Source organism: Rhinolophus sinicus, linkage group LG03 (genome assembly GCF_036562045.2).
Source record: "Rhinolophus sinicus isolate RSC01 linkage group LG03, ASM3656204v1, whole genome shotgun sequence".
Classification (NCBI taxonomy): Eukaryota; Metazoa; Chordata; class Mammalia; order Chiroptera; family Rhinolophidae; genus Rhinolophus; species Rhinolophus sinicus.
In genome coordinates this window covers 194879421-194892122 of record NC_133753.1, presented here as the reverse complement: position 1 = coordinate 194892122, position 12702 = coordinate 194879421, and the positions used below count along the sequence as shown (strand labels likewise).

Sequence of the window (12702 nt, the reverse complement as noted above, 5' to 3'; positions counted from 1 at the left end):
AAACACAGCAGCCAGCACTCAACATCTACCAGACGCCATGCAAAGCACAAACTCAAAGCATTTCATGGTCTCCACATTAGATGACAATGCATTCCTTTTGTTGTAAAGCTGGGTTTGGGGCAGTTGTAACAAAAAGCAGTACTGTGCAGAAATCAAGACGGAACAGGAAACGTGAGTGGTAGTGTTGTATCAGCATCCAAGGTTTGTGAAGTTATGCAGTATAAGCACATGGCTACTGAGGGCCCATTGTTAGTCAAGGGTTATTAAAGAATGAATTAAAACGTACTTTATTTCAATACATGTGTTGGCTTTTTTTCCCAGCAAATGCTAAGTTGGTAGGGCAGAATACTTACGTCGTTTGGACCTTGCCGCTTAATTAACAAGACTCTTGGGTGTTCCCTTTGGCCTAGAAGTGCTATGAAAAAAATAATGAGACACTCACGCTGTGAACCAAGAAAATCTGGGGAACTCTGCATTAGTGGCTTCATTCTTTGCAAGTAAAATTTTACAAAAATGTTGAGAGCCGTAGTGTATTAGCTGTCTTCCTTTAACCACAAGCATCCCTGTGTCACATCTGGACAGCTTGCTAATGAGGACTCTTAATTCCAGACTATTTGTGATAATATCCTGAGAGTCCAGCTGCTACAAAGCAAATCCCCCCCCAACCCCCTCCCCGTCCTGAAAACCCTACTTTGCATCACGTTTGTTCCCTTGCATTGGTGACTTCTGTTGTTGGCTCATTTTATTGTATTCATTCCAACGAAGTTGATTTCTCAGGGGAGGGGTACAGAATGTAGTTGATCATAAATGAACGCTCAGTACAGGTTTGTTAAGTGAAATGATTTAATGAAGGTCTCATCTCAGTTCAGACTAAGCCATCATCAGTGGTATGTAGCATTTCTGCAAAGAAACCACCAGCCCCAGATTTCTAAGCAATACAGGTTTTAACCTTTCAGTGGATTCTCTGGTAATTTATAAATAATCTGTCTTTAAAACTCAATAGCATGTTGTTACAGACTGAATTGTGCCAGCCCCAAAACACCTTTATATGATGAAGCCCCAATCCCCAGTGCCTCAGAATGTCACTGTATTTGGAGACAGGGTATTTGAAGAAGTGATTAAGTTAAAACGGGGCCATTAGGACAGGCCCTAATGCCAGCTGCCCAGTGTCCTTATAAGAAAAAGAGATTAGAACACACAGAGAGACCCCAGGGGCACACAGGCTTGTATAGAGAGAAGACCACGTGAGGACACAGTGAGAAATGGCCATCTGCAAGTTAAGGAGAAAGGTCTCAGAGAAACCCACTCTACTGTCACCGTGACCTTGGATTTCCAGCCTCCAGTTCTGTGAGAAAACAACTATCTCTTATTTAAGCTGCCCAGTGTGTGGTACTTTGTTATGGCAGCCTGAGCTCATTAATACACGTGTTTAGCAAAGCCCATTTCTTTAGATTACGGTCACTGAATGATGCCGACTGGAAAAAGCTACTGCAGTCATGGTCGTTTGGAGACCGTGAGATGGCTCTTGGTGATGTGGCCAGACTAATATCTTCTGCTTGAAACTGACTAGAAGTCAGAGTCTGATGTCAATGGATTTAAAAACTTGTCTTGAATTCTTATAGAACACAGTCTACAGATTGGAATGGAATTTGGATGGGGTGGGAAGGGCACCCTTCAGTCCATAACAACATGATCCTGGGTTTTAAAGATAGGTTATTTATAAATTACTAGAAAATCTACTTGCATGCTAAAACCTTTCTTAGAAATTTGGGGCTGGTAGTTCTTTTGCAGAAATGCCTGCCACATACTGCTAATGATGGTTTAATATGAACCTAGACAAGACATTCATTAAATTTCATCATATTCAGTAGGACAGGAAAGAAGGTGGTGGAGGGAAACCAGAGAACCCTCTGGGGAGATCCATTTAAGTACATTTCAGCCTTTTATTCTATGAAAAGGGAAGCTGCTGCCAAGCATCGCCTCCCATAATTAGTATCATTAATGGAAGATCTGAAGTTTAGTTTGTAACAGGAAATTCTTTTGTTTTCCTTTCACAAAAGGTTGCAGTTATGCATCCAAGAAGTTATTTATCATTTTTAATCACATGTGACTTTGAGGAGCATTTTTGCCCTGACGGAAAAGGGCGTTCCAATTCAGAGTGGATCGTGTGAATCGCAGCACTCACCATGCTTCTCCTGCACGTGGAGTCCGTGACCATTTCCGCAGGATTCTGCAATCCGTTGGCTTCTCTAAGAACGCACTTATAATATCATGTTTAAGTTCACGCCCAAGACTGGCCATGCTATCCCTGTGTTGTTATTGCTCTGCCCTTCAGCAAACTCGTCCCTCTGTTACCAGGTTACGTTTGTTGTCTACCGTTAGGTCCGTTTCCCTTACAGGTGTGCTCTTATTTGGTCATAAACATCAGGGTAGGCTGTGCCTGGTTTGTTTAATTCTAAGTTTGTCTTCTATTATGTAGATTATAAACGAGGTTACAAGTAGGTCACAGTCCAAGTTGCAAATGGGATAGCATTGCACATGTACCCATAAAAGGCACGCCACCCTTGTATGTGACATTAATTAAAGGGAAATAGCTATGACACCTGTGTACTATGAAGTGGCATATCATGTCATCTCAAACTAAGCTGCCCTGGTTGGAGTGTCTGACAGCCTTGGTCATGTTTGTTAACTGAATCTGAACACCTGTTGTCTTTTAAACTTCTAAATGAGTGGATGTGGACCAATGGTGGCACCTATAAAGTGGTGACGAATAAAGAGAATTATGTACAGTGTTTAAATGAAGCTAAATTTCATTGATTCAGATTTAGAGAGATGATCTGCCTAAAGTAATTAAAAGTCTAAACTAAAGTGTGTTAAAATTTCTTTTATTTTTTTTCTCTTTTAAGTCCACTGAAATCACCAGAATTAGGCAAATTTGAGTTACTATGAGTATATAATTACATGTTTATAAAGTTTTTGAAAAGCACTGACAGGCAACACTTAACTGTGTCCTCCTGTTGTGCATATGTCATTACTGTGGGAGAGAGGATTTCGGAAGCTACAGAGACCAACATTTAATGGGCCCCTTGGATGATCCAGGACCACTTGGTCCCATGGGTCTCTGAAATAAGCAGAGAGGACCTCTTTGGGATAATTAACCCTCACAAAGAGCGAGGAGACAATGGCTACTTTTGGGCTGTAGTAGACATGTAAAGTTCAGTTAATCATTGGTTAGTAGCCTGACAAAATCTGATGTAATCATCCACAATCACTGTGGCAGGAGACAGTGTTGGGACCTGACAGAGTCTAGCTGTAACAAAAGTACTTTGTAATCCCAGATGCACTCAGAACTGGGCATGGAGCTCTGCTGAAACAGAAGGGAGTGGGGAGAGAAATGTCTGACAGCATTGCTTTGGAGAAGTGGCTGCAGAATAGGTCAACAATAAAAAGGAAATGGCTGCCCCATCTGGATGCAAGAGAAGTGGGATATGAGTTATGGTTAGAGTGGTTCCTTTTTAACTTATCTTAAAGGGCTAAGAAATCTCCCATCGAGAATGGTAAGGCTTGATATGGCTCTTTTAAGGTATTTCATCATAAAACTTGATTAGAGTGTTCCTTTGTTCATCTTTGTAACTTTCCACATAGCTCATTTATTAAGTCTCCCCTCTTCCCATGGTGCAGAAGAGCTAAGCACTGAAACCCAAGATTGTTCCCTGTGCTTGAAAGTCAAAGATAGAATGGACAAGAAAATAGTGTGATGGTACCCTCCTTTGCAGAAAGTAGAGTGAGCTGTAAATCTCCATGGAGGGACACTTGTGTGGTCTTCCACATAGTTCTCAATATTGGAAGCTTTGTGTTTTCTTTCTTTTCTGTTATTCTATTAATCAAGCCAAACTTTCCCCCATCAATTTCAAATTTGCAGTCACTGAGCTGAGGAGTACAAGTTTAGGTTTCTGCGTGGTTAATTCAGCTTCCCCTTCTTCTGGAGAAGCCGTGTTGTCACTGACTTAATTTGTGGGAGGAACTTCCTATGAAGATCTTGAGTGTCTTCTAGGCTCGTCTCTTCCAGTTGGCTTGTAATGAGCTGGTGGAGAGCTTCCGAGGGAGCAAATGGCTCTCAGACTTCCCCCCTTCAGCTGTATCTGGCTGTTATGCTGGACTTAAGCCCATCTATGTATGAGAGTCTTTAGTTCTTCAGCCCAAATATAGCTGGAAAAGTAACATGATGTGGGCTATTCAGAAAGATTTGATACTAATAGCTCTAATATTAAAGAGAATAATGAAAATAATAGTAATCACAACCAACAGTACTAGGTATTTCTAATGGCCATTTCCACAGAAAATCACGTGGCATTTGAATCCTAATTTTCAATTCCAGTGTTTCACCCAAAGCCCTAATAACACTCTTTGCTGAGGTGATTGGTCTCTCAATTTTCTTTATAACTTTTTTAGTCAGCTCAGGTTGCTATAACAAAACACTGCAGACGGTGTAGCTTACACAATAGACATTTACTTCTCGCAGTTCTAGAGTCTGGAAGTCCAAGGTCAAGGTGGTTTGCTGATTCAGTTCCTGAAGAGAACTCTCATCCTGGCTTGCAGATGGCCTCTTCTTGGGACGAGAGAGAGGGAGGGAGGGAGGGAGGGAGGGAGGGAGGGAGCTCTGGTCTCTGTTCTTTATATGGACACTTAATCCCATGGTGGGAGCCCGGCCCTCATGACCTCATCTAAACTGAATTGTCTCCCAAATTCCCCATCTTTTAAAGGCATTACGCTGGGAATTAAGGCTACGACATATGAACTTTGTGGGGGCATAAACATTCAGTCCTTAACACTTTCTTTGTAATTTCACTCCTCATTTGGAGAGATTTTAAAATAGAAGAAGATTCTAACATATGACCTCAGGATCACTGGGTGCTATTAGCCACGGTGCAGTGTTTCTGGTGCACACTAACCAACTAATAAAAAGCAGAAAGCCTGACGTCAGGGCATACGGCAAATTTAATTCTCAGGGTGTTGAAAGACATACTAAGGCGATGGGATCACGGTGCTTGACAGCAATGTTTGAGAGCTCAGTTAAGGAGAATTCTGCCTGATTGCTGTCTCCCCCAAGCAAGATCACGGCGCTATTTAAGACACATTTGATGCTTATGAGATGTGGCGCGTTTACTGAATATTCATTTGCCGCTCTCTTCATCAAGTTCCTGTATTCCCTTTCATTTTCCCTTGACTTATAATTGGTGTTTTTGCATATTTATGATCTGCTTTGTTTTAAGCTGATGACCTGTTTCAAGAGCTATGTTATCTCCTCCCCTTCAGCCCTGTGAGGTTAATTCATAGAGAAACCACGTCCCTAAGTGATGGTGTTCTCGTCTTACTCAGGGCCGTGCCTTCCCCTCAGCTTGCATGTCAGCCACCTGCTATCCCCCGTGCAGCCCTAACATAAGACTAAAAATGGGAATATGGAACTCCTTGAAATGCACAACATCTCAGAATCACGAGGGACCTGAGTGGCCACCTAACCCACATGACAACTGCTCAAATGTCCAAAGTCAGTGAACTCACGCACTTAAATGCTCCCTGCCCAGGTGAAATAACCTCAGACCTTGCGCCCTTGGTCACATGACCCAGTCGGGAGCCTCTTAGTCTGCTCTGGACATGCACAGACAGGCACATCACCAGTTAAATGCCATGGACAGGTGGTTCCCCAAACGTGGCCACTCAGAATAACTTTACATGAGGGACTCTGTATAGCATAAGACACAAATGCTTTATATAGATAAATAATGCTAGCTTCTTGCAAAGTAACACATGTCTCTTTAGATTTTCTTTAGAAATACCTTCTGTGCACCCTAGTAGAAGGTCAGGTCCCTGGAGGAACCTGACCAGGCCCACGTGAATGGGGGCAGTGTGGACGGCACAGGGATAATCCTCAGAGCCTAGCCTGGCTGGGGCCATGGCCTCCAGTCTCTTAATCTTTTAGACCTTTGTTCCCTGGCCTATAAAATAAAATAATAAAATAGAGCCATCCTTTCGCTTATTGCACTTTCTGGACACTTGCAAGGATGAAAAGATACAAGGCATGTTTGGAAGAGTAATGGTGATCGCTGGTAGATGCGACCTGCCCAGCAGCCTGGGATTTGCTAGTCATGCATCTCCTGAGAATCACTAACGAGTGTTGATGAATCGCCCCCCGTGCAGTATATACAAGGAAGACGGGTGGCAGGGCTGTCCAGGCTTCTGTGATGTAGGTGTAGAGTCTGGATCACGCACCGTGCTTGATTTCAAGACCTGGTTTGAATCTTCAGGGTAAACGTCAACTGCTGTTACCCCCTTAAACCATTCGTTTTCTTCTAAGACTCCTCATGGAAGGCCAGGTTTCTTCTCCTGTTTTCTGACCGATGTGAGTAGCTAAGTGAAGCAACAAGTTAAAAGACGACGTCAAGACAGTATGATGTTATAAAACAAATTCAACATTGTAAAAATAGGACTTTTCCGTGTTAAGTCTTCTAGAAAGCAACATACTTTGCTATTATTTCAAAAAGACAACCTTAACCACATCACTTCCTTGGTGCCCTTGATACAAAGTCTTTCGTACAATTTTATACAAAGTCTATGGATACACCCCTTGAAGGAAAAATGCTGTAGGACATCAGTCATATTTGTAAATTTGTGTAGTTATTAAAATGCCAGGGCCAATTCTATTAATCTTACAGTATGGTCTTTCAAGATAAAACCAGGTATCAGAAAAATGGTTGTAACTTGATTAATTTTTCCATCAGAAAGTAGATACCATATTTTACTTGGCATTAAAAATCTGATGTTGTCAATTTCTTAAGGATTTTCCTTTGCATATCTAAATCCAAATTTGTAAATGTGTTCTTTCTAATTACCTATAGCCAGGAAGTGTTCGCGTGCTGCTTGAAACAATGCAGAGTCCAGCATGAATGACCAAAAGAAGGCTTTTCCTTAAGTTCTGTGACAATGCCAAGTTGTCAGGACACTGTGTCAGGAAGAGGCAGCATTGTTCTAGGAGAGCCCCCACTCAGGGAAACCCAGGACAGGTGGTGGTTTCATTCGGTTCTGCTGTTTGCATTTGGGGTTTTTTTTGGAGGAATTGGCTTCCTAAAATGTTTATAATTTCACTTTGAAGGCATTTTTTAAAGAGAAAAATAAAAACCTCTCATAGATAAGCACTGTTATTTTTATTATTTCAGCTGTGCCTAATGAGGAAAAAGACAGTATTTGCTAGTTGGGAGCCGTCTGTTTTGTGTGGGCACGTCTTGTTGCCTGCATTCTTTGGTGCACTGTTCTTCAAAGCAAATCAGCAGTGACTTTTTAGCAAGGTAGATGGCCATTTTGTAGAAGCAAAGTATGGTAGGCCTTAATTAACAATGTGCCCCTGAGCACGGCACCAAATGCCCTCCCCTCAGCTAGAAGAGGCCCTGTCCTCAGCTCAGCTGGGAATCACCAAGATTTGCATGTGCTCACGTGATTGACATTGACAGAGGTGACATGGGAAAGCATGGCAGTGGGAAAGGTAGAGCCTGTGCAGCTAGAAACGTCTGGAAGTAACACTGCAGACAGCCGCCTGCCCCCAAGCTCTGGGCAGGGGCACCGCTGCCTCCTGTGCACCGCACACACAGATCACATGTACGAATGGCAGAGCATGTACACATGCATCGTCCCTACCACACAAACCACGTAGACGTGCATAGCACACACAGATCCCAGACAGACAGGTGCGGACGTATCACAAGCACATGTCACACTCACAAATCACACACACCATACCCTTCACACAAATCTCACATGCATATCTTGTGCACACATATCATCCTCTACCGTCCGCAGATCACATACAGATATCACATGTGTACGCATCTCATGTGCACGTATCACACTCACTTCGGGCACATGCACGCAGCACAGTACCCACAGTTGGTATTTTAATCATCCGTAGTACTGGAGCACAGATGCAGTACGGATGCAGAAAGAACATACCCGGAGGTTGCTGTGAGAATGTGGGTGAGCTCCGGGAACTCTCCGCCTCCAATACCTGTGAAAGAGTGGGTTGCATGGGACAGTGTGGAGGCCCCCTCCAGCCTGAACAACAGCTCATCCCAACATCCTTCCCACGTCTAACTCTGTCCTGCTTTGACCCTCCATCCCCAAATGGGTTTCCCAGGGCCTTAGGAGGGTAACAAGCAACACTCCCCCTCCCACCTGTGTCCTGGAGAAGCAGACAAGGGCACGAGGCAGGTGGAGCAGAGGACATCACCTTTACCCCGATACAAGAGTGTGGAGAATGTGGCTTCGGTCTGGGCCCCGTGGACTTGCCGCTGTTCCCCTGAATTAATGGTCTCCTCTGGCCCCCAGCACAGGGGCACGTGGTCCACTAGGCTCACGGTGTGGCTAAGGACAGAGGAGATGAGTGTGACCACTTTCCTCAGGGGGAAGACCCCGCTGAGAGATGCAGAGAGGGGCTGAGTTGCATGGTGTCCCGATCCTTACCCCAGCTCCCCACTCTCACTGGGAAGAGTGATTTCACTGTGCCAGGGAGAACAGTGTAATACTCTGGAAAGTCCCAAGACAGGGAACCTGGAAGGCTTAGGGATAAATATTCCCCCAATGGGGTTCAGGTCACAGCCGCACATGCTCACCACATCAAGTGACTGATGGGCTGCTGGTCCATATTAGTGGGAAACTCTTAGAGAAGAGCACAGGGCTTTTGGAAACCAATGCCCTGCCTTTGTTGTTGAAGCCACAGCTGACCTGTTTGGTGAGAAGTAAGAAGGGGCCGTGGGCACTTATCCAGGTGACACCACACATCCACTCCCAGACCTGTAAGTCTGGTTCTGAACATGTAAGGGTGGAAGTCAGGCGTCATCGGTTTTCTATGTTATTACCACTATGTCAGAAGTGTGCTGATAAGTAAGAGTGCCCACTGGCAACACCATTGCCATATGCTGTTGGTGAGAATACAAATGGAACATTTCCTCCGAGCAATTTTGCAATATGTATCAAGAACTTAGACATATTCATGGCTTTCAACTCAGTGTGTTTCACTAAGTGAGCCCACAGAGGTGATTAACTGTGAAGCCAGAGCTTCATTGACACGATTGACCGCTGTAACATTGCGCACATGTGAAGAATGCCAGTGAAGCAAGGGACGAACGGCATGGGAAAAACTGAAAGATGATATGGTCGTAGGACGGAATATTACCTAAGCACTCAGCATCCTGCAGCCAAAGGACTTTTAGGATCTGAAAATTCTCCTTCAATGTTAGATTTAAAAAGCAAAGCAAAACACTGCAATCAGAATGCATTCAGTCCTTTTGAAAAAAGGCAGAGGTCTTGGCAAAACAAAGTATGGCAAAAATTTCGAGACTACTGGGGGTTTGTGGAGTGGGGACAAGACCATTCAGACAGTGAAGGGTTCTTGCTGGGAAGAGTGATTACAGGTTCTGTTTAATTTTTCTTTATGTTTTTCTGTTTCTCCACCAAAGCTTTGTGGATATGAATTATTGTTATCATCAAAAGAGTAGTGAGTTATAGCTTTTGAAAATTTACCACATTTTTATGTAAACAAAAGATAATAGAGAGTATCACTGACCCAGGCTGAGTGAATACAGTGTTGGTGTGTGGGTAGCCTGTATCAGTCACCTAGTATTGGAAAATGATGTGTGACAACCATGAAATCTCAGTGGCACATTATAGTAAACTATAGGTTGTCCAGGACAGCTTTGCTCCATGAGACTTTCATCTTCCTGGGACCAGTGGGCTATGACATGCTTGTTTCCCAAAGAAGCCCTGGAGGGCCACTCAAAGCATGCCGGGCCTTCTGAGCCTGGGCTAGCTCTGACGCATGGTGACTCCCATCTGCATCGCATCACATGCTGAGCCCAAGGATGAGGGAGGAACCACGGAGTCATCTCGCAAAGGGCATGAAGGGGATGGGATCCCTAAAGACAATAGCTGTTTCTGTTACGTATAGTCGTGTTTCCCTGAAAATAAGACCTGGTCTTATATTAAAGTTTGCTCCAAAAGACGCATTAGGGCTTATGTTCAGGGGATGTCATCCTGAAAAATCATGCTAGGGCTTATTTTCTGGTTAGGTCATATTTTTGGGAAAACACGTTATAAATGTCTGTCTGGAAACAGAAATAAAATTAACTCCCCAAGCAGAGGCATTTCTTGGAAGACTGTTGCTGATGTGCATTGGGTCGTCCATGACTTAGACACACTCACCTATTGACTGGCTCTTTGTGTCCTCAGATCCTGGCCAACGTGATCATTTTCATCTGTGGGAACGTGGCAGGAGCATACCACAAGCATCTCATGGAGCTTGCTCTGCAGCAAACGTATCAGGACACGTGTAATTGCATCAAGTCCAGGATCAAGCTGGAATTTGAAAAACGTCAGCAGGTAAAATGCAGTTTCAATCTTCCTTCCGCATTTCGAGGCATTATTAAAATGCTGATGTTGCCGTTACCATCCAATATGCAGTCCATTAATTCATTCGAAAGAGCCCTGAGCAGCCTAGGCCTGGCCGTGGGCTGTGCTCTGGCTGGAACTATAGCCAAGAAGCAGAGAGAGCATCTTCAGACCCAGACCCAGAGAGCCTGGGTGCACTCACATGCAGACAAGGTAGCCACATCAGGTGCCATCCACATGTGGCTGGGGAACGTCAAATAACAATAAGAATACTAGCAACACTTCATTAAGACACTGACTTTTAGTTAAAGTCCATTTCTCTGGGGCAGCATTTGTGGCCAGAGTCTGCCCCAGCTGACATCGGAGGCTCCCTCTCTCTGTGCCGTCATACCACTTCATATAGTACCTGTTGTCCACACTGGATGAAAGGGTCAAAACCATTCGGGAGGTAGGTCATTGGAGTTGTGAGGGAGGGTCGAGTAGGGAACCGGTTGGTGTCGTTTCAAAGGCTGTTTTATGGTGGTTGCCTGGGTGCTGCACAGAAATGTACATCAGAGAAATTACATGGGTTATCATGAAGTATCGAAAACATAAGACATGGAGACAAACCAGAGATGTGGGAGGCAAAGCCATGTGTTATCATCGAGGAGTCTGGACAGCAGGTGAGACAGGCCTGTGTGGAGGGAAACCATCCAAATACCAGGCGTCCTGTATTTGGCACGCTTAACTTCAGGTGATGGCCTGGTACCCCTGTGAACACTTTCGTTTCTCTTGGGTTTGTGTTTGTCAGCAGGACCCAGTTTCGTCTAGAAAAGGTACAGTTGCCTGACTGTGTGGACACCACGCTCACTTTTCTGACAGCACTTGTCACAGTACCTTTGGTGTTACCGCATTTGGCCGATAGACGGTGCCCCCTTATTGTTTGTTAAATTGTACTGAGTCAGTCCATTTTATGACCTCATCAAAATGTATTAGGTGGTGGGAGCAAAACATATCCTTTAAATTTTAATGCTGGACTTTTATTTGCGTATGAACTGATAAACGGTAATCAAATTCCTTTTTGAAAACAGGAAGTTCAGTTCATTCATTCAGCAAGTATTGACGGAGCACCTAGATTGTGTCAGGCTTGATTCTAGGCTGGGATATGGCCATAAACATTGCTTTCTCACTGATATTAGCAGCAAATCTCATGGTTTGTCTTTTACAAAGCATTTTTTGTTACAGTATGTGTAGCAAAGCTATTCAGTAATTAATGTTGAATGTTTTGGTCTCTGTGTATCAAACTCGGATTCAACGTTAAGAAATATAGACAGTTGTTAACATGGGACTATTATCCTGCCTATCTTCATATACCTCTGTCCAGTAACATTTTAAATCGGGGTTCTAGAAAACTCCACAGTTTCAACAAACAGTAGTTCGTGTTCGTAGTTGGTCCCACTGTCAACTTGAAATGTTTTAAGATCGATAGTTTCCTTTCTCAAACAGTAGTGACTGGATCAGATTGGTCCCGACAGACATACTTCACTTTCTTTTCCATCACCTCCAGAATCTACCTCAAAATAGCACCAAGGCTAGGGAGAACTGAAATGCCAAGTAGACAGACTAGCTAACCTAATATTTATAGTACCAGCTTTGACAGAAACAATCAGTCAAGCTACTGACCTCATCTGCACTGTGTACCTCTCTGAAGACACCTTGAGTAGCCAGAACCAGGTGCCACCCATGTCACGTGGTGTCCAAGTAGTCAGACAGGCCACACTTTGATCTTACGTAACTCAAGAGCAGGACTTGTGTGGAATCCTTTGTGCTCGAGAATATAGGGCACCGTCATGGGGGTCTTGTAAGGACATTTACTAGTTTTTTTTGTTGTTGTTGTTTGTTTGTTTATTTGTTTGTTTGTTTGTTTGTGTTTTTAAAGGAGTCGGTGATCCTTTTTAAATAAGGAAAGAGAAAAGGGACACTCTGAAGAAAAATAAGACCTATTCCTACAGATCTTTAACAAATATATTTTGCAATCAGCATGGGGAGACAGCTCCCTGGGTCTGGTGCCCAGAATGTAGTACTTTTCTTGTTAAGGCTTCAGGAAATGTGTGCCCAGAATTAGAATGAAAGCTTGGACTTTGTTTGGATCGGCAATTCAATGAGAGCAAAAATTCTTAGTTAATAAAATCAATAAGATACAACCTGCTAGATATCAAGAAACAGAAATTGGCCGATGGCAATCTACTTATGTCTCTACACAGAGGAGCGGTCCCTGAGACCACGAAG

At 43.7% G+C, this 12702-nt stretch overlaps 1 protein-coding gene across 1 annotated transcript in view; it reads left to right on the top strand.

The window, feature by feature from the left end:
- Positions 1-12702, top strand: part of ADCY2 (adenylate cyclase 2) — a 348589-nt gene that overhangs the window by 185472 nt on the left and 150415 nt on the right. The window contains exon 4 of the mRNA XM_074329098.1: positions 10276-10425. Coding sequence (XP_074185199.1) covers positions 10276-10425 — 150 coding nt within the window. The remainder of the gene's footprint in view (positions 1-10275; positions 10426-12702) is intronic.